This window comes from Myotis nattereri (assembly GCF_964212035.1).
Source record: "Myotis nattereri genome assembly, chromosome: 4".
In the NCBI taxonomy this organism is placed as follows: Eukaryota; Metazoa; Chordata; class Mammalia; order Chiroptera; family Vespertilionidae; genus Myotis; species Myotis nattereri.
The window spans coordinates 101,339,405-101,364,590 of record NC_138079.1 but is presented as its reverse complement, the minus strand read 5'-3'; the positions used below and the strand labels follow the sequence as shown (position 1 = coordinate 101,364,590).

General features: G+C 46.8%; 1 protein-coding gene across 1 annotated transcript in view; it reads right to left on the bottom strand.

Annotated features, from left to right (window-relative positions):
• LOC308517695 (phospholipid-transporting ATPase ABCA3) overlaps positions 1-10,178 on the bottom strand; it is a 38,323-nt gene extending 28,145 nt beyond the window's left edge. The window contains exons 1-7 of the mRNA XM_081088962.1: positions 9,991-10,178; positions 8,464-8,543; positions 8,026-8,290; positions 5,896-6,023; positions 5,082-5,247; positions 2,765-3,024; positions 247-363 (exon numbers count right to left, since the gene is read on the bottom strand). Coding sequence (XP_080945088.1) covers positions 247-363; positions 2,765-3,024; positions 5,082-5,247; positions 5,896-6,023; positions 8,026-8,290; positions 8,464-8,517 — 990 coding nt within the window. The 5' untranslated portion in view covers positions 8,518-8,543; positions 9,991-10,178. The remainder of the gene's footprint in view (positions 1-246; positions 364-2,764; positions 3,025-5,081; positions 5,248-5,895; positions 6,024-8,025; positions 8,291-8,463; positions 8,544-9,990) is intronic.
• Positions 10,179-25,186: the final 15,008 nt, after the last annotated feature.

Genomic DNA, 25,186 nt, shown 5'->3' with positions numbered 1-25,186 from the left:
CCGGGAAGGTGGGGACAGGACATGTTCCGGCCATAAGTGAAATGGGTGGGGATTGGTGAAGGGGCTACACTGAGTGCATGACTATGAAACCACTGCTCCTCTCTACTGAGCCCAGGCAGACTCCCCTGAAATCTGCAAACGTGGAATCTTGGGGTCTCTATGGTGATACTACGGCCGTCTCTGGCTCTCCCATCAAATTGAATGCCTTACTCCTGACATCAGACCCCCTCTTGAAGCCACATATACCTTGACACAGAAGAGCAGGGTCATGAAGGAGACGGCAACGAGGAGGAAGAGGAAGAAGAGCAGAAACCATGCCGTCCAGTGCAGCCAGCTGCTGAGCCCCATCATGCGCATGTACTCCTGGGGGAAGAGCGGCACGCACTCCGACACACGCCCCAACGCATGTCCTGACACACACACCCTGACACCCCCTGCCCGACACCCCCGCTGGGGCAAGGTCCCACCGCCTGCCACGCCAGACCCTGGTGCCGTCCTCACAATGATTTTCCTTAGAGCCTCTGTGTGTGTGAGTGTGAGTGTAGATGGCGGTGTCGGACATGGGCCACCTGGGCCACAGCCAAGGGCAGGAACAGTGACACACACACTGGCCAGAGGCAGAAGACATGGGTCCCACTGGCGTGTCAGCCCTTGACCTTGGGGCATGAGGAATTTTGCCCTCTTCCTACCTTTCCCCACTCTTCAGTGCTACCCACCTGAGATGCCCTCTCTGTTCCCAGCCACCACTAGCCATCTTCTCCTTCACCCGAGTGAGCTCCCTTGCCCTCTACTCAGCCAGTACAGCCCCTTCCCCATAAGTTCGTGCTTCAGTCAGGGCCTGAGGAGGGCATGCACTGTGTTGACGAAGCTAATGAACCCCCTCAGCAGTCCTTCATTCCTTGAAGCAATCCCAAACTCCTAGCTTGTGCTTCCCAGTCTCTTCTGGGCACCCAACTGCCCCCCAAGAAGCTGTGTGGTGGGGCAGCTGGTGTTGGGGCTTTGAGTCAGGAGAGCAGAGCCCGGTCCCTCCACTGTCTAGTACCAACCCCACTAATGCCCTTGCTGCAAAGTGTGGTGCCAGGGCTGTCTGTTCCAGGATCAACAGTGGCTGTGGGATTCTTTAGAAGCCAGAGGCACTGCCTCCGCTCCTGCTATTCTGAAATGAGGGGTCCAGACTATTGTTGTGAGGGGCAGGGGCCCCTACAAGAAGGACAGGAGCATAGTGATGCTGGGGACAGGCCTTCCTCGAGGGTCCCAGTCAGGCTGTCAGGAGCTGTGGTGAGGAAACCCAGCTACTCCACTGACCAAACTGACCAGGAAGTCCCAGGACACATAAGGCTGTGATGTTTAATAGAGTGGCCAGTGGCCACATGTCAATGGAAATTAATAAAATTAAAAATTTAGCTCCTCAGCTGTGCTAGGCACCAGTGCCCAGTGGTGACAGTACTGGACACAGGACATGTCCATCCATCATTGCGGAATGTCCCATTGGGTAGCACGAGTCTAGAGGAGGAGATCAGCACTGAATGTCTCTTGTAAGCCAAGAGCCAGGCTGTTGATTTTCCAGCTTCTTCTTATGCCCAATTTCCCAGCCTCAGAAAAAGGGGAGGACTGGTACAAAGGTCACTCACGTACCCACCACTGAGATTCCATGGTCGCTTAACATTCGGCCACACTGGTTTCATCTATGTATCTGCAGGTGTGCATGTGTACAAATATTATCTTCTGAACCATTTCTTTGTCCACTGCTAACTATTTAAACCACTCATTCTGCCATCTTGTCCAAGTTATTTAAGGTGCCCAAGCAGATAGCACCCACCTCATCGGTTCTCCCAGCCCCAATAATCACAGCTTTGGTGCCTGGGAGAGCCTTCCAAATGTCATTTCCCGGGCACTGCAGATATTGCCAAAAGAGAAACTTTAAATAAATATTTGGATGCTTTTGGCAGTGTCATGGGTATGGGTTTACAGATGGCACTATTCATTCAGGTGTACTCAATTAAGCCCATGATATCCTTTTAAAGTGACACTTCATATACTTGAATTTCCCATCCTATTGTGCCTGGCAGTCGAGAACTACAGTTGTCCTTGATCCATAGGCAAAGTGCATTAGCTTTGTGCTCAGCCATATATTTAAGCATTTTGGCTCACTGCTGATCTAACCGCTAGAGCGGCTCTGTTCAACAGAAACAGAATGCGAGCCACATACGTAATTTAGAATTCTATAGTAGCCACAGAGAAAAAGTTAAAAGAACCAAGTAAAGTTAATTTCAACAATGTATTTTACTTACCCCAACATGTCCAAAATGTTGTCTTTTCAACATATAATCAATATACAAAGTACTAATGAAACAGTTCACATTCTTTTTTTTTTTTTTTTTTTTGTACTAAGGCTTCAAAAATATGGTGTTTTACACTCTCAGCATGACTCAGGTCAGACCAGATACACAGCGTGTGCTGAAGCCCAAGGGCTTATGGCTCCCGTGTTAGACAAGGCAGCTCCAGAGCCTTAATATACTGCACACAAAATATGATACTTTCTTATGGTTTTTAAAATCTGGATATACCAGGGTTGGTTTCAAAGAAGCCCCAAGTAGGCTAAAGCCACCATTGGCACCTGCCTCACCCCACACCGCTCTGCAGCTGCCGCGTCCATGAGCGGCCCCTGCCTGATGACAGGGCCCGGGACACAGCCACGCACAGCGGCCCTGTGCCTAGAATCAACTTGCCCAAATGTTTAAAAGCCAGATGCAAATGGGCTTACCTTCAGTTTCCTCTCCTTTTCCTGCACAACAGCCCGGACGATGGTGAGTGAGGTGTAAATAAAACTCAGCATGAGCAGCAGCGGGAGCTGGTACTGGATGGCCACGAGAAAGGGGTCCGAAATGAAAGGCGGGTATGGGAATCTCTTTGCGATCACGGTGAGTTTCTCAAACAGCTGGTGTGTGGAGGCGTTTGTGTGGTACTGCATGATGGCTCTGTCCACGGCGTGCTGCACAGCCAGGAAGCCTTCTCGGATGTACCCTACGTGTGGGAGCACAGGACATTCTAGCACATGAGGTCAACACATGTTGGGAAAGCTGCAGCATGGGGTGCTGCGCCCTCAAAGAGCCACATCCACCGAGCTGTACCCGGGTCTCCCTGTTGAACTGGGCCGCAGAGCGACATCGCCCAACGCCCTAAGGCCTCTTCACTCTTCGAGTTTGTAGGGACCTCCATAATGCCCAGGCTTAGGACCCTCTCTCCCCCTTCAAAGCCACCTGCCGCCATCACATCTTTCTCTGACCCTCTCTTCTGCCTTCCTTGTCTACTACTTTTAAGGACCTAGTGATTTCAGTGGCCCCCTGGGATAATCGACAATAATCTGGCTAGCTTAAGGCTAGCTGATTAGCAACTTTAATTCCATCTGCCACATTAATTCCCCTTTGCCATGCGTCCTGGCATAGTCACAGCTTATGAAGATTAGCATGTGGACCTCTTTGGAGGGCCATAACTCTGCCGACCAGAGAGCTCTGCCCTTGAGTTACCATCTCAAAAGGAGGCAGACACCGCAGCCCAAAGACCACTGCTGTAAGACCTTTGTGTACCTTGTGGTTTCTCCGTGCTGGCCCTTTTAGACTCCCCAAAGTGGTTTGTAATAAAATTCTTAAAGTGAAAGGGGCCTGGGAGGAGTGATAAACTGGGGATATGCTATTCCAGTCCAGAGCTAAGATAGGGAGGGACTGAGCCTAAGAAAGGAGCTGGCATGGTCACAGGAGAGAAAAAGGCAGCCTGAGCTCCTGAGGCCTGCGCCCAAGAAACAGAGGGGGAACATGGGGTGCAGGTCTGGGCACCCTCACTCATAAAATAGTGACGTTGAGAACATCTGTAACGTGTGTCTCTAACAGAACTGTCTGGGTTCTGTTAAAAGAGAAAAGCAATATGCCAACCATACCCCCACATGCGGTTACCATGCCTGTGCGCTTTCACTATTTCTCTTAGATTTAACTCTTTTTATGGTTGCGATCATAGTAGGTGCTCAATTAAGGTCACCCATTATTGTGTTGGGTGGGAGTTTGATTCTCATCTTTGCAACTAACCAGCAGAGAAGGTGACGCTGTCCCCGCTGAGCAGACGGGACCACTGAGACCCGGGCAGTTGAGGCACACACCTGGTGGCAGGCAAAGGTGAGATGGGACCCTGGTCTCTGGACTCAAAGCCTGTGTCTTTTCACAACATCACACCACCTGCCCCACGAAATATCCTGCCTGCCTGCTCACACACCGTTCTCTGTGAGGCTTTGCCATGCCACCATATGCTCTTCATCTGCCTGACTTGTGTGGCTGCTCAACCCTCTGAGGAACGATGCCACACTCTGTAACCAGTCACTTCCCACCCACTGCTGACATTTTTGTGATCATAAGTAAAGCTATGGTGGACATATTTGTGCATGTGGATCTCCTCCTTCTTTCAGACGATTCCAGGGTTAAATTCTTATCAGGGGAATCAGTGAGTCTAAGACATGGACCTCTTGGGGTGGGCTGGGGAGGAACACTGGACTAAATGTACCCAGTCCCTGCTGTGTGCCAAGTTCCCATACTTTCCACACTGCTCGAGGCCTTCAGGTTTTTCTAACTGCTTTATAGAAGTCCTTTAGATAACAAAAAACATTTACCCTTCGTCATTGGCTACCCAAGATCCAGCTTCTACAGACATCCCACTGACTCAATTAAACCACAGATCATTAAACAACCACAGAGCTTAAAGAGCCTGTAAAACTGTATACAGAGGCGGCAGCGAAGAGAAGGAAAACATAAAACCAAGCCCAAAAGATTCAATGCAAACTGAAGCTCCCTAAAAACGGAAGTATAAATGTTTCATTCAAGAGCACATGTCTTCTCAAGCAGGAAGAGAGCCTTCGCTGTTTTCAAAGATGATTTTAGCCTTACAGAAGACAGTTTTACGGGATGTCTTCTTCCTTCTCTTACAAAGAAGATAAAATATTCCTAAAAAGTATTTCTGCAGAGAAATGCAAGGTGGGCTCCCCATGTGATTGTCAGTCACCACTTGGGGGGTAACACCACCTGAAAGGTACTTCTCACCAGGTTCTCCGCCATCAGGGGATGCGGGTTCCCTTGGTCCTGGGTTTGGGAAAAGTGGGAAAAGGGAAGTGGTGTGCCATCCCTCTGTCTCTTTCACGAAAAACGAGCCTGTGTGGGTCCACATGTAATTTCTTCGAGTGTAACTGAACCGTAAGTGATATTTCACCTGTGGAAACAAAGGGAAAACCAACTGCTCCGAGGGATCCAGAGGAACACACATCTGCATCAACTGAGAGAGGTTAGGGGACTCTTATTCTGTGAACTCACCACTCCCAGTGTCTTCCCCAATGTCAGAGCAAGTGGTCCTGCCCCAGGGGTAACAGGGAACCCCACAGGGGCACTTTGGGTGTTCTTTGCCACGCCTCTCTTGCCGTCCACCCACATGAACTCTCAAAATAATGCTAGAGGGATTAATCCCAGTCTTAATCCCATTGGGCAAGCAAAAAACTTTTGCGGTGGGCTGTTTTAAATATGTAGCAGTAATGCTAATGCCACATCATACTTCATTCCCAAGTATTTGCTACTTTCTTATCTCTCCTGTACGACTCTTTCCACAGAGGCCTAGAGACCAGTAACGCCTTTTATGAAATGAGAGGACATAAAGGGGCCTATAGTGATGGCTTATGGCTGCTTTCTTCGAGCAGGCAAGGTTTCTAAATTGCTCTGGCCTGATGGGTTCAACTGTCCCCAGGGCTCCCTCAGTAGGGCCCAAGATGGCAATACTGGACCAAAAAAGTTGGTTTACTCCCAGGCCGCAGAGCACTTTTGTAGGCTGAATTAGTTTTGGGGTGGGGGGAGGTAGGGAAGTCCTCACCGCCAGGGGCAGGGGGTCCTTGCTGTGGTTGAAGGTGTGTTCGAACACGATGGCGGCCAGCACGTTGGAGGAGCGGTTGTCATACTTGATGTAGCCTTCAAAGTCCTTCTCCGAGGGAAAGCCGCGAACTGTGAAGAGCATTGGAGCTGAGTTGCCCAATCATCTGCCCCACTTGAAAAATCTAAATGATTCGGTCATTTGCAGATAAAAGACTGAAAACTTACACGTTTCTCTAGGATTGTGTAAACCCTCCTAAGACCAGAGGAGGCCTTTGTCTTTGGCAGAGAGGCAGGCAGAACCTGAAAACCACAGCCAGCCCTGGGGTTCTGCTGAGACTGCAGGCAGGGCTGGCAGCAATGCCAAATCCGTTTCCCTCCTCCATGCAGGCAGCCACCTGCCCTGGGGTCCACTGCCAGGGGCAGTCCTCTTATAGCCTTGCAGCCATAGCGGTGTGCTTTAAAAACTTGAGTAGACACTAACATATAGCTTGTTAACTGATTTTCTATCACCCAGACCCCATTCCATATAAAGGGTTTTACTGTAATCACTCAGTGAGGGACCAAGGATCTTCTCCTAAGTGTTTGCTACGCTGAATTCAACAAGCCCCAGGAGGTAGATGCCAAAATCAAGAGGAGAGAAAAAAAGAGATCACACTTTTTATCCTGAAAGTAAAGAGCTAGAAAACATGACTAGCATGTGTTTATTGGGAGTATATCTCAATAGGCTCCTAACGACTCATTTTTTTCTCTTTTAACCCTCATCTGAAGATATGCTCTTATTGATCTCAGAGAGAGAGAGAGAGAGAGAGAGAGAGGAGGGAGGGAGGGACAGAGAGAGAGAAACATTGATCGGCTGCCTCCCACACTCCCCCCCACCACCACCAGGGATCAAACCCACAATCTAGGTATGTGCCTGGGAATAGAACCCACACCCTTTGGTGTACAGGACAATGTTCCAACCAAGCGAACCACCCAGCCAGGGCCTAATGACTCTTTTTTTATTTTAATTATTATTATTATTTTTAATATATTTTATTGATTTTTTACAGAGAGGAAGGGAGAGGGATAGAGAGCTAGAAACCTTGGTGAGAGAGAAGCATCGATCAGCTGCCTCCTGCACACCCTCTACTGGGGATGTGCCTGCAACCAAGGTACATGCCCTTGATTGCAATCGAACCTGGGACCCTTCAGTCCCCAGGCCAACGCTCTATCCAGTGAGCCAAACCGGCTAGGGCTATTTTTATTATTTTTAAAAATAATTCTTTATTGTTGAAAGTATTACATATGTTCCCTTTTTCCCCCCATTGATTCCCTCCAGCCCACCCCCAGCCATGGGCCACGCCAAATAACTTTTTTTTAGAGCTGTCCTCTCAAAATCACATCCCAGAAAAGATTCTTTTTTTTGGGGGGGGGGGGGGAAGAGGGGGAGGAGCGTTTGTTTGTTTTTTAATATATTTTTTATTGATTTTTACAGAGAGGAAGGGAGAGGGATAGAGAGTTAGAAACATCGATGAGAGAGAAACATGGATCAGCTGCCTCCTGCACACCCCCTACTGGGGATGTGCCCGTAACCAAGGTATATGCTCTTAACCAGAATCGAACCCAGGACCCTTCAGTCTGCAGGCCGATGCTCTATCCACTGAGCCAAACCAGTTAGGGCCCAGAATAGATTCTTGGCATCATATTCTCACACTACATCTTACCCTTATAACCAAAAGGGTTTCTTTGGGTATGTGGTCACCTATTCCCCCTGTGGGTAATTGGGTGCTGCTCAAGCTGCCACACATCAATTCATCTGGCCCTCACAACTCTTTATAATAAGACATGATACAAGCCCTGGCTGGGTAGCTCAGTTGCTTAGAGTGTCATCCCAATATGCCAAGATTGTAGGTTCAATCCCCGGTCAGGACACAAATAAGAATCAAACAATGAATGCATAAATAAGTGGAACAAACAATGCTTCTCTCTCTCTAAAAAAAAAAAAAATTTTTTTTAATCAATAAGTAAACATTTTAAAAAAGGAGAGACATGAGACAGAGTTGGGGGATTGGCCCTGGCAACATGGCCAACAAGAGGAGATGCTGAATGGCCCTGAACCTCACAGAAAGAAGGGTCCCAGTGGACGTCTCACCTCTCATGTTGACCACCAATGCCCTTTTGGCCGCCTCCGTGATGGTCTTCACGGCGTCGCTCTGGGACGGGATGTAGGCCAGCTCCCAGGCGCCTCCTGGAGGAGGGAAGCTGAAGAACAGGGGCAGCTCCCGGACTGACTGGCTGGGGTAGATGGTGGCCTTGGGCACATTCTCCGACTGGATCTTCAAGCGAAGCCAAATCAGGATCCCAGAAAACAGCAAGGGTAGGAGGAGTTCCAAGGCCGTCACCAGGACCTTCCGCTTCTGGAAGAGGAATAAAAGCACATGACGGATTGAGAAGCACAGGAGTGGCCTCATAGACCCCCGCCCCTGGGGACACCCCCCTCCAAGCTCCACTCTCCCCCCGAGGCCCTGTCTCCCAAGGTGCCCACACAGGGGGCACACACTTCTTGCCATGCCCCCAGAGTGGGACTTACCTGCAGCGTGTAGTTCTTCCAAAGCAGGAGGGACAGCTGCCTGAGCACTGCCATCCTCTCACCAGGAGGGACCCTCAGCACTAGTTACAGACCAAGGACAAAAAGTTAGGGTGTGCCATGAAAATGTGCTTTGTGTTTGGGGGAGCACAGGGGAAAGAGGGGAAGGTTGCGTCTTGGGACACATAACCTTCTCTCCATGTTTCTCCTCACCTTTTTTCATACCATCTTCACTCAAAATAGCACACGTGAGAGAGAAACAACAGTTCTATTGCTTGTTTAAAGTACACTCTTTTGGGAAATGGGCCTTCTTTCTTCCCGAAACTTAAGATCAACAACAGGCTTTTATGTGCAATGTGACTGCTAGAGTGGTATTTATAATTTGATAAAAAGCTATTCAGATGTTCTCTGTAGTTCATATGAAGTTGCTATTTCTTAGCAAAATACTCAGGCTGATGGAATTCCTCTCCGTGACTGGCTTTCCTCTCAACCAACACAGAACCAGTGAAAGGAAACTGATCTTAGTGTGCTGGCTTCGGGGTGATTTCTAAGTCTGAGAGGGCTGTGGAGGGAGGGAGCGGGGAGAAGCCTGAAATGGGGGCCCGCACTGGCCTTGTTGACTCAGGAGCGGGATACAGGAAACAGACACACCGGGATGATGGAATGTACCTTCCTGCCTTGAACCCTAAGGAATTATTTCCTGCTTTAACTGAGCATTGGTATGTGAGCCTCCCACAAGAGTGGTCATTTTCCTTCAAAGAAAATCTATCCTGTGTCACTATGAATGTTATATTTAAATCTGGTACATAAACTGGGAAAGTCTGCTGAGAGATTATGAAACACAAGAGATAACAGAATGGATGGAACTGGAGAGCATTATGCTTAGCGAAATAAGCCAGTCAGAGAAAGACAAATATCGCATGATCTCACTCATTTATGGAATATAATGAACAACATAAACTGATGAACAAAAACAGTTCTAGAGACAGAGGAGCATCGATCAGACCGTCAAACCTCAGAGGGAAGGTAAGGGAGGGTGGGGGTAAGGGGGAGAGATCAACCAAAGGACTTGTGTGCATGCATATAGGCCTAACCAATGGACACAGACAACAGGGGGCTGAGGGCATGAGGGGGGGGGATTGGGGGGATAAGGAAACATATGCAATACCTTAATCAATAAAGAAAAACATTTTTTAAAAAAAGAGATAGCAGAAACAAGAGTGGGGTTTAGAAAGGCCTCTCTCGGCCCTGGCTGGGTAGCTAAGTTGGTTAGAGCATCATCCCGATACACCAAGGTTGCAGGTTGGCTCCATGGGGAGGGCACATACAAGAATCAACCAATAAATGCATAAGTAAGTGAAACAATACGTCAATGTTTCTCTCCCCCCCCCCTTCTTTCTCTCTCTCTCTCTCTCTCAAACCAATCAATAAATATAAATATGTATCTACTCTCAATTGAGGAAACCCATTGTACTAGATTTCAGGTGTGAGAAGTAGAGACACCAAGCTCAGAGTTTATTAAATGCTTACCTGCCAGAGAAGGAGGTGGTCACGTTCTGGAAGCTGCGGGCATGGAGGCTGAAGTGTGGAGCAGGCTGCTCAGACCTACGGTGGTCAGCAAGAATGGCAGAGGAGGGGAGGCCCCAGAGAGCTCCTGGTCACCGTCCATGTACCGAGGACGCAGGTGGAGCAAGAGAAACCCTTCACAGCTCACAGCCCTTTAAGTGGGGAGAAACCTCCGTGACTCTCGGGAAGAGTTCTGAGTTCAATGAATTGGCTCCACATTCAGGCTGATACTAACCCAACACCATCCATCAAGTGGCCTACAATCACGCAGGACTCAAACGGCTAGTCAATCATTCATCAGTGAACACAAGCTAACACGACTGCCCCAAGCACCTGCCTTCAGACCCAGTGTGCGCAGAATGAAAGTTTGTTTGCTTTTTAAAACAGCTAGTTTCACTTCTGGCTCCAGTCAGTTGAAAATAATTTCCATTAAAGCCCTTTTTTCAAAGTAAGATCCTGCTTTAAAAAAAACAAACAAAAACACACAAAACAACACAAGAAAAGATGTGTCTATAATTATTCAAAATGTACGCTTTAAAGTGTAGTCAGCAAATATTCTGTATATTTATAGACAACACAACTGCAAGAAGTTATTAATTAATGTAAAATATGGCTTTCGGTTAACTACATGGTTAAAATGTAAAGAAATTAAAGCTAAAATAGTATAAAGTGCCATTAAGTGGCAAAGTAATAAATTATCCCAATTGTTTTAAAATCCACAAGGTGGAAAACTGCCTTAAAAATCGGTTGTAGACATGTAGTAAGAGAGCAGAGATTTAATGATGTCCGTGGAGGCCTGTGGTTTAGGAAAGATTTCTACAAGTGGGTTAGGCTAAGAGGGGAAGACAGGGCCTCCGTCGGGGACCAGTCCTCCTGCGGTCATCTGGACTGGCCAAGATGATCTTCCTTCCTCTATCTCCAGAGGGGAATGTAAAAAAAAAAAAGTCACAGCTCATAGAGGTCTTCTAGACAGACGTTGACGACTTCCTTTTCTGGAAAAGTCTGTCCAAGGAAGGGCACATCAACAAGCCCAACCCTGTCCCTCTAGGAGGGTGGTGGTGGGGTGGGGCAGAAGGACAGACCCTCCACCTTCCTACCAGGCTGAACGGCAGTATCTGGGAACTGACCTGAGTCCTGGGAGAGGCTCCTGGCTGCCGGTTTCCTCCGGGGCTACGGGAGGACTGGCGGAAAGGAGGCAGCCCTGTGCAGAGGGCTCTGGGGTGGGGCTGGCAGGGTGACCTTGGAGATCAGGAGCACTGACGCCTCTTGGGACATCAGGAGGGGCCCAGGGCTCCCTGGCATGACTCCCTGGCACCTTTGGGCAAATGGAGGGTGCTAGAGAATCATTTGAAAAATAAACATAAAACATCCCTCACCAAGTTAGAAAATCAAAGCGCAAAGCAGATTGCAAGTATGTTACTTTAAAAAGAACAGAGCCAATAACAAAGAAATATGGATGTAGGAAAACAGACCAGACCGCAGGGCTGACTCTTTGTTCTCTCCTGCTACATTAAAAGATAAGAAGCTTTTATATTATATACTTTTACACTTACACAGTCTCTCATTTCAACTCTGGCTTCTGGTATCAGTACCCTTTTATGGACAAAGAAACCGGGAGGAAAAACCTGGCCCAGGATCACACCACAAGAAAGCCACCGAGCCAGGGTCTGAACCCCCCAGGCTGTGTTTTTAACGACTACGCCACTACATCCTTGTGTATCCTAAAGGCAGTAAACATCTGTATAAAATTTGTATACAGTGCCTCCAGAACATAACATTAGAAATCAGAAGAAAAATGTCCCTTGAGCCCCACCACCTCAGTATTTTATTTATTTCTGTCTCCCCGAAGCACCCAGCTTGTGGCTTTGTACACGCCAGGCTTCACCCAAAGTCTCACTAAATGCTGCATTTGTGTCTGTTCTGTTTGAGTAAAAAAGAATTTAAAGGAGGAGATTCCCGGAATTACAAAACCAAGAAAGCTTTCTGGTTACATAAGCAAATGTACACGAGGAAAGGAAGCTAAAGTTCCTTAAAACACTTGACGCTGGTGGCACCGAGAGTCCCCAGAAGTGGAAATGGCCTCGATCCAGAACCACCCCAGGCGGGTTCTACTCTAAGGCAAACACTTGGCCACTGGCAAAGCCACCACCTCCGCCCGACAAGAGCATGTCTTCCCCCTGCAGAGGCTCACTTCACTCATCCAGGGACAGAGCCAGGAAGGGAAGGGAAAACTTTATTTTCCCAACGAAAAGGCTTGTTTGCTCACTGTTAAAATATTAAACATTACACAAACTGTTGAGTATTTCAATATTTGCTTTTTAGGTGAGCAACTGAATTGGTCCAGAGTGAGTGCATACGGTGGGCTGCTAATTTCTGAGAAGTCTCTTGATGGCACATAGAATTCCTCTAAAAATGGTTTTCCCAGTAGCTTTTGTTAAAGAGCTGTGGGGCGTGCCAGTTCACGAGCACCCACCGTTGTTCAGGGGCCCACTGCCCAGCAGCACAGACCACTGGTGGTCCGTGAGGTCTGAAAGGTTGGCGACTGCTGCTTAGTGCATCTTGAGGAGTCTAGACACTTCCAATTTTATTTATTATTTTTTAATCCCCACCTGAGGATATTTTTTCCTTAGATTTTTAGAGAGCGTGGAAGGGAGGAAGAGAGGGGGGAGAAAGAGAAATATCCATTGGTTGCCTCCCACATGTGCCTGGACAGGAGCCAGGGATCAAGCCTGCAACCCAGACACTTCCACTTTTTAGATTTGTGGGGACTTTCTTTTTCATTATGGGCTTAAACATGTCCTACAATTTATATATATGCCGGTGCAAAAATAATGTTTTATTTCTGCATATATGGAACAGAATGGTGTTAAATGCTTCAAGAGAGTCACTGCTGAGCTATCCTCAAGACCAGTGAGCAGAAGTGGACAAGGTACAGACCCTATTATGTTCCTGTCATATCCCAGGTCCATGGAAACCTAACTCTGCACCGGCCTGGAGGGAGGAACGGGTGGGAAGGAGGGGTCTCCATAAAGCCACAGGCATGCCTCCTGGTGTCAGGCGAAGAACAGACATAAATATATAGGCAGATTTATCCAAAATGTCTGATCAAAATATTCATGGCAGAACTGGTGCTCTCTGGATTCACTGGGCCACATTTTGCAGCATTTGGAGCACAGTGGTCTCCAGTTTCTTGTTAGTTGGGGTGGGAGGGCATTACTAGATCACGGAGAAATGAAAGAGTGTGTGGGAGGAACAGCAAGTCGTGTGGAGTGGTGGTGGTAGGGGAACAGCAGGGAATAAGCCAGAAAGGGAAGCCAACAAGAAGGGAGTTGGGGTGGGGCATGGAGGGAGAGGGTCTCGAAATGTGCAGTAATGCTGCTTGTGGTGTTTTGTTTTGCTTAATCTTTTACCCAGTACATGATCCTTTTCTGGGGCGGAGTGGACAGTAAATATGTGAAAATGTCTAATTCAATGAATTCTTCAGATGAAATGCTCATCTATAATAATAAAAGCGTAATATTGCTAATTAGACTGGACAGCTAGACGACCATCCAGATGTCCTTCCGGACGAAGCCGCCACAGTGGAGGCCGAGGCAGAGGCAGTTAGGGGTGATCAGGCAGGCAGGCAAGCAGGGGTGATCCGGCAGGCAGGTAAGTGGTTAGGGGCGATCAGGCAGGTAGGCAGAGATGGTTAGGGGCGATCAGGCAGGCAGGTGAGCAGTTAGGGGTGATCAGGCAGTCAGGCAAGTGGTTAGGGGCGATCAGGCAAGCAGGCGAGTGGTTAGGGGCAATCAGGCAGGTAGGTGAGAAGTTAGGGGTGATCAGGCAGGCAGACAGAGGGATTAGGGCGATCAGGCAGGCAGGCAAGTGAGCAGTTAGGGATGATCAGGCAGGCAGGTGAGTGGTTAGGGGCAATCAGGCAGGCAGGCAGGTGAGTGATTAGGAGCCGGTGGTCCCAGATTGCAAGAGGGATGTCCAACTGCCAGTTTAGGCCCGGGGAAGATGGGTGCCGAATAAAAGAGTTCTACTGCCTGCACTCCCCCATTCCCGGTTCACCTGGGAAAACAGCATAGGTGTGGGGCTTTTTGTGGCATGTGACATTCCCTGGCTCCCTAGAAGAGATCGGGGATCGGGCCTAAACCGGCAGTTGGACATTCCCCTAGGGGTCCCGGATTGGGAGAGGATGCAGGCCGGGATGAGGGACTCTGCCCCCTCCCATGCATGAATTTTGTGTACTGGGCCTCTAGTATAACAATAGACAAAAACAGGCTAAAACTAGCAGGCACATTTATTGAGTATGGTCCCTGCCAGTGAACCCACTATTAGTCTCCAAGTGTGGTAAGCAAGATTATCTGCTGGAGTAATGGAATGGTGAGGAATATTATTTATAAGTATTTTTCTTTAAAAATGAGAAAAGTTGGCTTTACTAATATTTTTAAAAAATATTTTTATTGATTTTTAGAGAGAGAAGATGGTAGAGAGATAGATAGAAACATTGATGAGAGAGAAACATCATTGGTTGGCTGCCTTCTGCAGGGGATCGAGCCCTGACTGGGAATCGAACTAGTGACCTCTTGGTTCCTGGGTCAATGCTCAACCACTGAGCCACACCAGCTAGGCAGCTTTACTAATATTTAATGCATGGACGGACCCTGGCACCCTTGTTGACCTGTGTGTCAGCAGCATGGGCACCCCGATGGAGGAGAGGTTCTGTGATACGGGGGTGACAGTGGGCCCTTCCCACTAGTTTACCTGAAGCTTCTAAGATATGTTAGAGTTTACATACTTCAAGATAGCATGGTTGAAGGACCTTGTATGCATATATGCATGGCTCATGGACACAGACAATGGGGCAATGAGGACCTGGGGTGGGGGTAGAGATGGGCTGGTGGAGGTCAATGGGTGCGGGGGGAAGGACATATGTATACTTTCAACAACAAAGAATTATATTTTTAAAAGATATGGTCGTATTCAATTAAAAACAGAAACCAGACTATTAAATAGCCAAAACATTATAATACTTGGTAGTGACTCAGGAATACCTATGAAGATCTTTTATGACACAGAGGTTCACTGGTTATCTTGTGATTTAGAACTTAAGGAAGAAACCTGGCCGAAACCGGTTTGGCTCAGTGGATAGAGCTTCCGCCTGCGGACTGAAAGGTCCCAGGTTCGATTCCGGTCAAGGGCATGTACCTGGGTTGCGGGCACATCCCCAGTAGGAGATGTGCAGGAGGCAGCTGATCGATGTTTCTCTCTCATCGATGTTTCTAATTCTCTATCTCTCTCCCTTCCTCTCTGTGAAAACTCAATGAAATATATATAAAAAAAAATTTTAAAAAAAAGAAAAGAAAAGAAATCTGCATTTTCTTTCATGAAAAGTTCCAAATCTGGAGACCTTTTTTTCTTTTCTTTTTTTTTTTTCAAGGGCAAATGACTGCAGCAATGTGTCGGCTAAGCTTATTTCTTTCAAGCCAACATACTCAAATCAGTCCCTTTAAGGAAAAGGTGTGATTGTGTTGCCAAGGATGCTGCAAGAGAATCGTTTCACAAACATCTACACCTGCACCCAACGCTTTGGGAACTAGATTGCCAGCTTCTCCGATAGCCCATGAACATTTATCAGCCCAAATTCAAGAGCCCTTGCATGACTGGTGAGTGGGACTGAAAAACAAGTACTGGAATCATAGCACAGTCTCTGTGTCTCCATGAGGTGTGGTATCACATACCACAAGAACCAGGAACTCAGAGAAACAGGACACAGAACCAGAACCAGACCTTCAAAGGCTGGAACATATATTTCACCATTTTATAAATGCGATGCAGACTTGATCACATGGTTTCTTTTAAAAACAACATATGTTGGTGCGGTAGATTTTGTAGCATTAGTACATTGACAAAATTTAATCGTGTTCACCTTCCCTCTCATTCTTTAAAAGTTCTATATTGTGTATATTTCTAAGTCCATAATATCAGGACAGTAGTGGATAACTATAATTTATAAATAAATACAGTGGGGCCTTGACTTACGAGTGTCCCAACTGATGAGTTTTTCGAGATACGAGCCATCTCTCGGCCGATTTTTTGCTTTGAGTTGCGAGCTAAAATTCGGGTTACGAGCCAGCTTCAGATACCCCACTGCTAGTTGGCGCAGCGAACGTCACAGTGAACGCCACAACATCAGCCCAGCATCACGTGTCTCATTCGTTCACTTTAAGATTTGACATACGAGTAATTTGAGTTACGAGCTCCGTCACGGAACGAATTAAACTCGTAAGTCAAGGCCCCACTGTATAATATATGGGGGAAACATACTTAAATTCTTTTACACAAGAAAGTGCACAAAAATAGTCTTTAGACAGCTTATTTACACAAGTGGTCCTGGCATGAATGAGATGGGAAGAAATCCCTAAGGCTCAGTCATTGTCTGTGAGCAGACCCCTCCACCCTCTCTAGGCCAGGTTTGAGGCTGTGGTCATTTGCATTGGGGGTGAGCGCTCAGGGGGAAACTGAGTGAGCTGGTTTCACACTCAACACTATCACCAGCTCTGTTCAGGGTTGGGAGCAGCCATCTCCTCAGGATCACATGGCTCTGAGTTTACAGTAAAGCTTCTGGTGGGAGTTGGTAGGGTATATGTTTGCCAAAGATGTGGCCCAAAGGAGGTTATTGGGAGAAAGTTCTATGAAATCTGCGCTGCTCATCCCTTTAAAACGTCTATATTTGTGTATATTTCTATGTCCTAATATTCATTACAGTAGTGTATGGCTATAATTTATAAATAAATATAATATATGGGGATACACACTTAAATTCTTTTACAAAAGAAAGTGCTGCCTGCTTTTCTAACCCCTGCTGTAGCCTCAGTCCCATTTCCAGTCCTGCTAGCTCATCTGCCTCTCTGGGTGTAGGAAATAAAGTAATAGGGCAACGGGAATCCCCAGGGAGAGGTAACCATGGATCTTCTGTAAGGAGCAAGGCAGCAGCAACTCATTACTCAGCTCCTGCAACGGTTCCTACCTGCCTGTTGACTCCAATTCTCTTCAAATGTCCAAATAACTCTGAGCCATTCATACACTGCACAAGTCCCCCAGGACAGGGTCTGACACACCTTACACTTTCCCACAGGTGTCTGGGCCTTCTAGGGTTTTGTCTGCTTGGAATACCATCCACCATATCTGTCTCCACCTTCTGAAATCCCACCTATTACTTCTCAGCCCAGTCCTAGCACCTGTCAATCAGCCACTGATAACCTTGGTTCAAGGGTTCTTCATCTTGGCTGAACAACAGAATCTTTTGGAGGAGCTTCAAGACAGAAACTGATGTCTGAGGCCCATCCCTGGAGATTCTGGACTCTGTTCTGGACATGCGGCTCTTTCCCAAGGGATTATAACATTCAGCCAGAGTGAGACCTTCTGCTCTTGCTGAAAGCTATCCCTCCACCTCTGGACATCTTCAGCAGCTTTTCTGGATGTCTCACGTATCACGTATCTTGTCCTGTCTTATGTCACAGTTACTTGTGAATAAGTCATCTCTTTAACGCACCCGAAAGTCCCCCAGAGCAGGGACCATGTCCAGGAAATCTTTCAATCATTCACAGAGCCTTGCCCACAGTTTTCTCGGAGTTCTAGAATGCTTTCCGCCTCAACAGACTCAATAGCAGAAGAGTCTACTGCCATCTCAAGAAGCAGGTCTGGAGAAGAAACTGTTAACTAGGGAGTATTACGTGGGCCTTCCCAGTTGAGACTAAGTCAAAACAGGGTCCTATGAGACTGCCTGGCACATGCACCATGGGAGGCTAACATCTTTTTTAAAAACAGCTTGAGCTACCCTCTGTTCCAAAAGGCTGTCTCATCAGAATGGTGGTAGATCACCGTAGAGAGGGACTGATGCCATTGTATTTGTCAGACAGAATAAGCAAGTGTTTATTTTTTTTTTAATTCTCTAAAACGTTAAAAAGATGGAGGTGGGGGGATTCTCATGGCATCCATTTTTACCCATTTTCTTTTTCTCTTACATTTCCCCATGATGCAAACTTCCTAAAGGAAAACAACCTTCATCCTTTCAAGTTCACAAAAGGCAGCACCAAATATACCGAATCAAATGGTATAGTTGCTCAGGAGAAAAGAGCATTAACTTTTTCACTTGAACCTTGTCTGAGTCTCCAGGCCTGGCATGTGCTGGGAGTGCAAGACCAAACAAGAGCCAATCAGTACCTTCAAGGAGCTCACAGTTCCAGAGGCAAAGGGACAAACAAACATAAATAATCCTATAAGGCAACAGCTTTAATTGGATCATGTCCAAAGAAGTGAGGAGAGGGCATGCATTCACGTACAAATAGACACTTGCCCTAAACCCTCCTGCAGGAGACAGGCCCTGCCCTCATTAAGCTTAGAGTGTACTGTGTGAGGACAGATACCCGTGCAAACATAAATTATACCAAATCGGGACTGACCATGGACATCAGAAGGTTGTACTTCGGGTTGTTGAAGGCCTCTCTGCCTAGACCAGGAGTACCCTTCCTCCTGTCCCCCACACAACTCCCACCACCAACAGTGGACCCCCGGATCCTCAATGAACCCGGGTTCTGGGACTGAGGGGTTGGGAGCAAGGCGACTCCAGTATGGAGAAGGATTACCACCCACATTGGGACTCCGCACCGAGAGATGAGCCAGCAGCATTCCCGGAGGCCCTGCCTCGGCTGCCCAGCCTGGGACGCAGCAGGGCGCTACCAGACAGGTGTCGAGCGTGCCTGCTGGACGAATGCGGCGGGTCTCATCTCGGCTGGGCACAAAGGACTCCGCAGCTATTCTAATGTCCGGGAAGGTTTAGGTTTCTCCGAGGCCAGTGGCTTCAGCGACCTGCCTGCGGGGATGGGGACACGCCCAGAGAGGTTCGAGCGGTGAGGAAGCCTTAGTCAGGGCGGCCTGGCGCTGCAGGGAGGTGCACCTGCTGGACGCGCGCGGGTGGGCGCGGGCAGAGCGGGGCGGTGCAGGGTGGCGGGGCTCCGGGGCAGGTCGGCTGGGGCTGGGGGCGGCCGGGGCGGGGAGCGGCTTCGCAGCCGCGCGCGCATTGGCGGCGGGTCCTACGGCACTCACCGACCCTTGGCACCGGGGATGCGGCGGCCGGCGCTCTGCCCTCTCGCGGGGTCCACTCCTTCGGCTCCCAGCTCCGCTCCAGCCTCGCGGAGGAAGCCGGCACGGAGGGGAGGGGGCGCCGGCGACCCGCCTCAGGACGGACCTGGCCGCTCAGGATCCTGCAGGGGGCGCGCCGGCCGGCTCGCGCGTGCGCCTTGGGCCGCCCCTGCGGGTGCCCCGCCCTCCCCGGGACGCCCCGCCCCTCCCGGCTCGCGCCTGCGCAGTGCCTCGTCCGCAGGGGGCGTGCGGCGTCCGGCCCGGCGGGCGCGGTGTCCGACACTGAGCAGAATTATCCCTGAAGCCACGGAAGCAGCCAGTGCCGAAACCTTGACCTTCGTTGGCTTCCTTCCATTTCCCCTTCAGCACTGTCTTTTGTTGGGTGTGGTGCCCCTTCTCCTCACGGACCTCTAGCTCGGCCTCACCCTCTTGGTGGGCAAGCTTGTCTTTTGGGTCGGAGACCCGGTTCGGCCTGGTGCTGACGGCTGCTGGGGCGGGTCAGGCCCTGGGAGGGCCAGGAACTTTCTGGAAAACGGCCGTAGGGGTGGGCAGGAAGGCCGGGCATCCCGGGATGTGACCGCGGTGACCGGGTGCAGTTCCAAAGGGTGGGGAGGCCGGGGGGGGGGGCGGGCGGGGGTCCCGAGACTGGGTCAGAATCACCTCAGGCAGGGGAGCCGCAGGTTAGGGCTGGGGCCACCTCAGACCCGAGGGTTCCAAGGCCAAGTTGGGGTCACCTTGGGGAGGAGGGTAATGGGTCGGGCTGAACCGAAGGGGAGCGAGGCGGGGTCGGAGTCACGTGGGAACGATAGGGTCCCGAGGCAGGAGCAGGGGCCACCTGTGCAGGAAGGGTCGCTGGACAAGGGCAGGGTCACCTGAGGCTGGGAAGGTTCCGAGGCCTGGATGGGGTCCTCTGGGGCTGGAGGGGCTGGTGGCAGGGGTGGAACCGGTGAGGGTGGCCTGGGCTGGAGTGTGGACGGCACGGCCAACAGTTACCAAGGCCTGGCCCACAGTGTCTGGGTCTCCGGGACTCAGGGTCCTCCAGCGGCCCGAGGGACCCCTCCTGGCCTCCGGCAGTTCCTGTCAGCACCTGGGGCGCCGCCTGCTGGCCAGCCGGGTGCGGTCTCTGCTCCCAGCTCGCCTCGGGATCAGGATGCCAGTGCACCGTAATGACCCAAGTCAGGGTTATTCTCCTGCTACCCCAAGACTGCTTATGGATTAGTGACTGAGCATCTCCATACCTCACTTGATTTTCTTTAAAAAAATATTTTTTTATGGCCCTAACCGGTTTGGCTCGGTGGATAGAGCATCGGCCTGCAGACTGAAGGTCCCACGTTTGATTCCGGTCAAGGGCATGTACCTTGGTTGTGGGCACATCTCCAGTAGGGGGTGTGCAGGAGGCAGCTGATCGATGTTTCTCTCTCATCGATGTTTCTAACTCTCAATCCCTCTCCCTTCCTCTCTGTAAAAAAAAAAACCACAATAAAATATATTTTAAAAATAATTTTTTTATTGTTGGTAGTATTACATATGTCTGCCATCCCCCCTTTACCCCCTCCATCCCCCATTTGATTGTCTTCATAGCACCTTTCATTATCTGAAGTGGTATTCACTTACTTGTTTGCTTTTCTTCCCTCTATCTCCCTTACCAGAAGGTGGTCTCCGTAAGGAAAGGCATTTTGTCTAGTTTATGGCTATATCCCAGGGTACAAAAATGCCTGGTACAGAGGAGGCACTTGGTAACTATTTGTTGAATGAAAAAGTCACAAAGACCTGGTTTTAAATCTTAGTCTGACCCCTTAACTAGTAGGCATATCATTTTACCTTTCTGAACTTCAATTTCTTATCCCTAAAATAAAAATAAAAATAGTAATAATACCAAAATCAGTGGTATTTTTTTAGGGTCAAATGAGAAAATGCATAAGTGCTTCTTACAATGCCTGGCACATAAATGCCAAATAAATGGTAGTATAATGTGAGTACAAGTAGAGACTGATACAGCCTGCTCTTTATAAGGAGCATACGGGGGGAAAAAACCCACACAATTGAATGCAATTATGAGACGGGGAGTGGATTATTATTGTGCTGTAAACATCTTACTAGTAAAAACCATCTCTCCCCATCAGTCCTCACAGACTGCACCCCCTCTTTCAACCAAAGTGACTATCAGAAAACTCTATGAACCTGTCTGGCTGGTCCTTCTCTACACTCTGCCTCTTCCTCACTCAATTTTTTTCTTTCAAGAACCAAACTTCGCCATTTCCAATTTAGATTGGTTACACCTTGCAGTTACTTTCCAGCTCTTTCTAAATCCGATCCTGGTTCTGCATAACCAAATCCAGAGTTGACTAACTCAGAATTTCCCCTAGATGGAAGGTGAGAGTGGGGGTACTGGAAGAATGACCACACAGATCAAGACAGACAATTGCAAAGAGTAGTAATTTTATATCTTTGTTCTTAATCATGTCAGGATGCTTGCTATTGTAATTATTAATTATCGTAATCATGATCGGGAGAGTGTAAAGGTCACTGGCAAAGCAAGATTGTTATGTGCAAAGAGTTCAGGTCTGGACTCCTGTTCAGAAACAACTGCCCACAGTGGGCTGGCCACTTTTGATGTTCCACAATAATCAAAATTTAATCAAATTTCTGCTCAGAGCTACTATTGAAAAAAGAAGCCAAATCTAGATGCTCCATCTAGTCTTTTCCCTCCACATGGAAGCCCAGGTTAGGGTCATAATTTGTTCAAATTCACACGTTATAGATGAGACTGGAACCCAGTGTTCAGGTCCCTAGGCTTTTTAACACTTTCTGGTATGTAAATTACTCACATTCATATATCACGAATATATGCTGAGGAATTACATGGCATACTCCTTGGGGTTGCCATGGCAAAGGCATTTCTCAACACTGATAACAAAAGTTAAAGCGGATGGCGGTACACAAATTTTATGGCTTTACAAAAGGCAGTAAACCTAGTTGTTACAATAGTTGGCTGACATTTATAGATATATACCAGTACATAGCCACACTATATGTCTTTTTAAATAAAACCAATATGTCAGCTCCTATTTCTTTTGCAGGAACACAAATACTATCTACCTGTCTATCCCAATATATGTTTGTTTGTTTTTGGTACAGAAGTGTCCAAGTTGCTGGTATTCAATGCACAGCTTTAGAAAGGGCTCCTCTGATTGTTTCCATAGGAACAGTGATATAATTGGGGGATAAATTTTAGATCAATGGCTGTTCACTTACTCCTTCATGCAGTGATTGAAAGGCATCATATTGTAGCGGTTAAAGCCCGTTACTGAATCTGACCACACAGCCTCAAATGGAATCTCAAATCTTAACGTCTTACGTACCCATTATGTGCCTTGGTTTTCTTGTGTAAAATGGGCATCACACAGTGCCCACTTCATAGAATGGTTGTGAGGATTCAATGCATCAGAACATTTAAAATACTTACAGAAGTACATGGCACTTAGCAAGGGCCCAGTTTCCAGTCTCGGGGAGATGATGAGTAAAGCCTTCTGTAATCATTTGTGTATAATTTCTCGGGTAAAAATATTTTTTTTACATTTGTAAATAAAAGTTATCATTTTTTCTTGGGTAAAAACTTAGGGATGGGATTGTTGGATGGTATGGAAGTATATGTTTAGCCATATAAGAAACTGCCAAAATATTTTCCCAAGTAGCTGTACCATTTTGTATTGTCACTGGCAATATATAACAGTTCCAGTTGCTGTGTATCTTTGTCAGTACTTTAAAAAAAAATTAGCCATTCTAGTAGCTATGTAGTAGTATTTCATTGTGATTTAAGTTTGTTTTTTTAAATGACTAATGATGTTAAACATCTTTTCATAGTCTTATTTGCCAACCATGTATTCTTTTTGGTGAAACATCTTAAATTTTTGTTTTAATTCAAGAACAAAAATTGGGTTGTTTTCTTACTTTGAGTTTTGAGGGTTTTATACATCTGGATACAGCTCCTTTGTCAGATAGTGATTTGCAAATATTTTCTCCCAGTCTGTGGCTTTTCTTTTTTCTTTTTTTTTTTTTGTAATATATTTTATTGATTCTTTACAGAGAGAAAGGGAGAGGGACAGAGAGTTCGAAACATCGATGAGAGAGAAACACCGATTAGCAGCCTCCTACACACCCCCCATCTGGGGATGTGCCCGCAACCAAGGTACATACCCTTGACAGGAATCGAACCTGCAACCCTTCAGTCTGCAGGCCGACGCTTTATCCACCGAGCCAAACGGGCTAGGGCTGTGGCTTTTCTTTTTACTCTATTAATGGTCTTTAGTAGAGAAAAAGTTTTTAATTTTGGTGAAGTCCAACTATAAATTTTTCTTTTATGCTTTTGATAGCATAGCTAAGAAATCTTTGTTTAATCCAAGGTCACAGAGATGTTCTATATTTTTTTTCTAGAAATTTAATAGTTTGATTTTGCATTGAGTTCTAAGCTCTGTTTTGAATTAATTTCATATAGTGGATTGAGGTATAGATCAAAATGGGTTTTTTTTGTTGTTTGTTTTTTACCATACATGGATTCCAACTGTTCCACCACCATTTGTTAAAAAGGCTATCTTTTTCTATTCAGTTACACCTTTGTCAAAAATTGACTATATTTGTGTAGGTCTATTTCTGGATTCTCTTTTCTGCTTCATTGGTTTGTGTATCTTTGATCTAATTTTAGCCCAGGGTTTGGCAAATTTCCTATAAAGGGCAAACTTTTTCTGTAAAGGGCAAAATTTTAGGCTTTGCATGTCAACAGGCAAAATTGAGGATATCATATAGATACTTACCCTATAAGAGACAAAACAAGTTTCCACAGAATTTTTATTAGTGAAATTCAGTATAATAGGGAGGGAGTGAGAATGGGGTAGAGGAGGTCAATGGGGGAGAAAATAATACATACTTTCAACAATAAAGATAAATTTTAAAAATTCAATATAATAATTGAGTACAATTTTTTTGTAATATATATCTACTAATGAAAAAAAATGGAGTTGTTTTTTATGAGACAACGTATTTGCTAGGTGGGGTTCAAAGTGTTCCCTATAATCAAAATTGATATTGTAAATATTCAACTCGTAATGCTGATCTGTAATGAGATTTTGTGTATTTCATTTTGAAGATATGATATTGATTGAATGCATTTATGGCTTGAAAAGCATTGACAGCCCTGACCAGTTTGGCTCCGTGGATAGAGTGTCGACCTGCGGACTGAAGGGTCCCGGGTTTGATTCTGGTCAAGGGCATGTACCTTGGTTGTAGGCACATCCCCAGTTCAGGGTGTGCAGGAGGCAGCTGATCGGTGTTTCTCTCTCATCAATGTTTCTAACTCTCTATCCCTCTCCCTTCCTGTCTGTAAAAAATCAATAAAATATATTTTTTTAAAAAAAGAAAAGCATTGACAGAATTCTGTTACATTCTTCTCCTTTATATTTGCTTTTTAATAAGTCATTACATTACAAATTAATCACATCCAATTGAAGGTTATGTGGAGGCTCCTCAATTGAACAATTAAATGGATTTTGAAATATGAAAATTTTCTTTGCACTTAAATCAAGGTCTGAAAAAAATGATGCTGGAACAATAGTTTGAGATTGGAATATACATATGCTGCAAATTTGTGTGGGAATGAAGATTTCACTCCTTGTTTTGTCTTTTGACAGCATGGGAGGTGCTTGATGCAGCGTGCTATTGCTTGTGATTTAAACAACATTGGTTGTCATCAAAATGACTGTAGCACAGTATGTTTCACAGATAAGCACTGTAAAAGCTAACTTCAAAAGCCATTCAATGTCCAGTAATAGTGGTTATGGGGAGTTCTTTCAACCATTAAAAGTTGTCAAAATCATTCTTAGTTTATAGGCTATAAAAAATTGGGTAGTGGATTTGGCGTATGGGTCAGTTTGCCTGCTGATGCTTCAGCAAGACCATATTGTCTTGATTAGTGTGGTTTTAAGAACTCTTGAAGTGAGGTAATAGGAGTCCTCCATTTTTGTTTCTTTTTCAA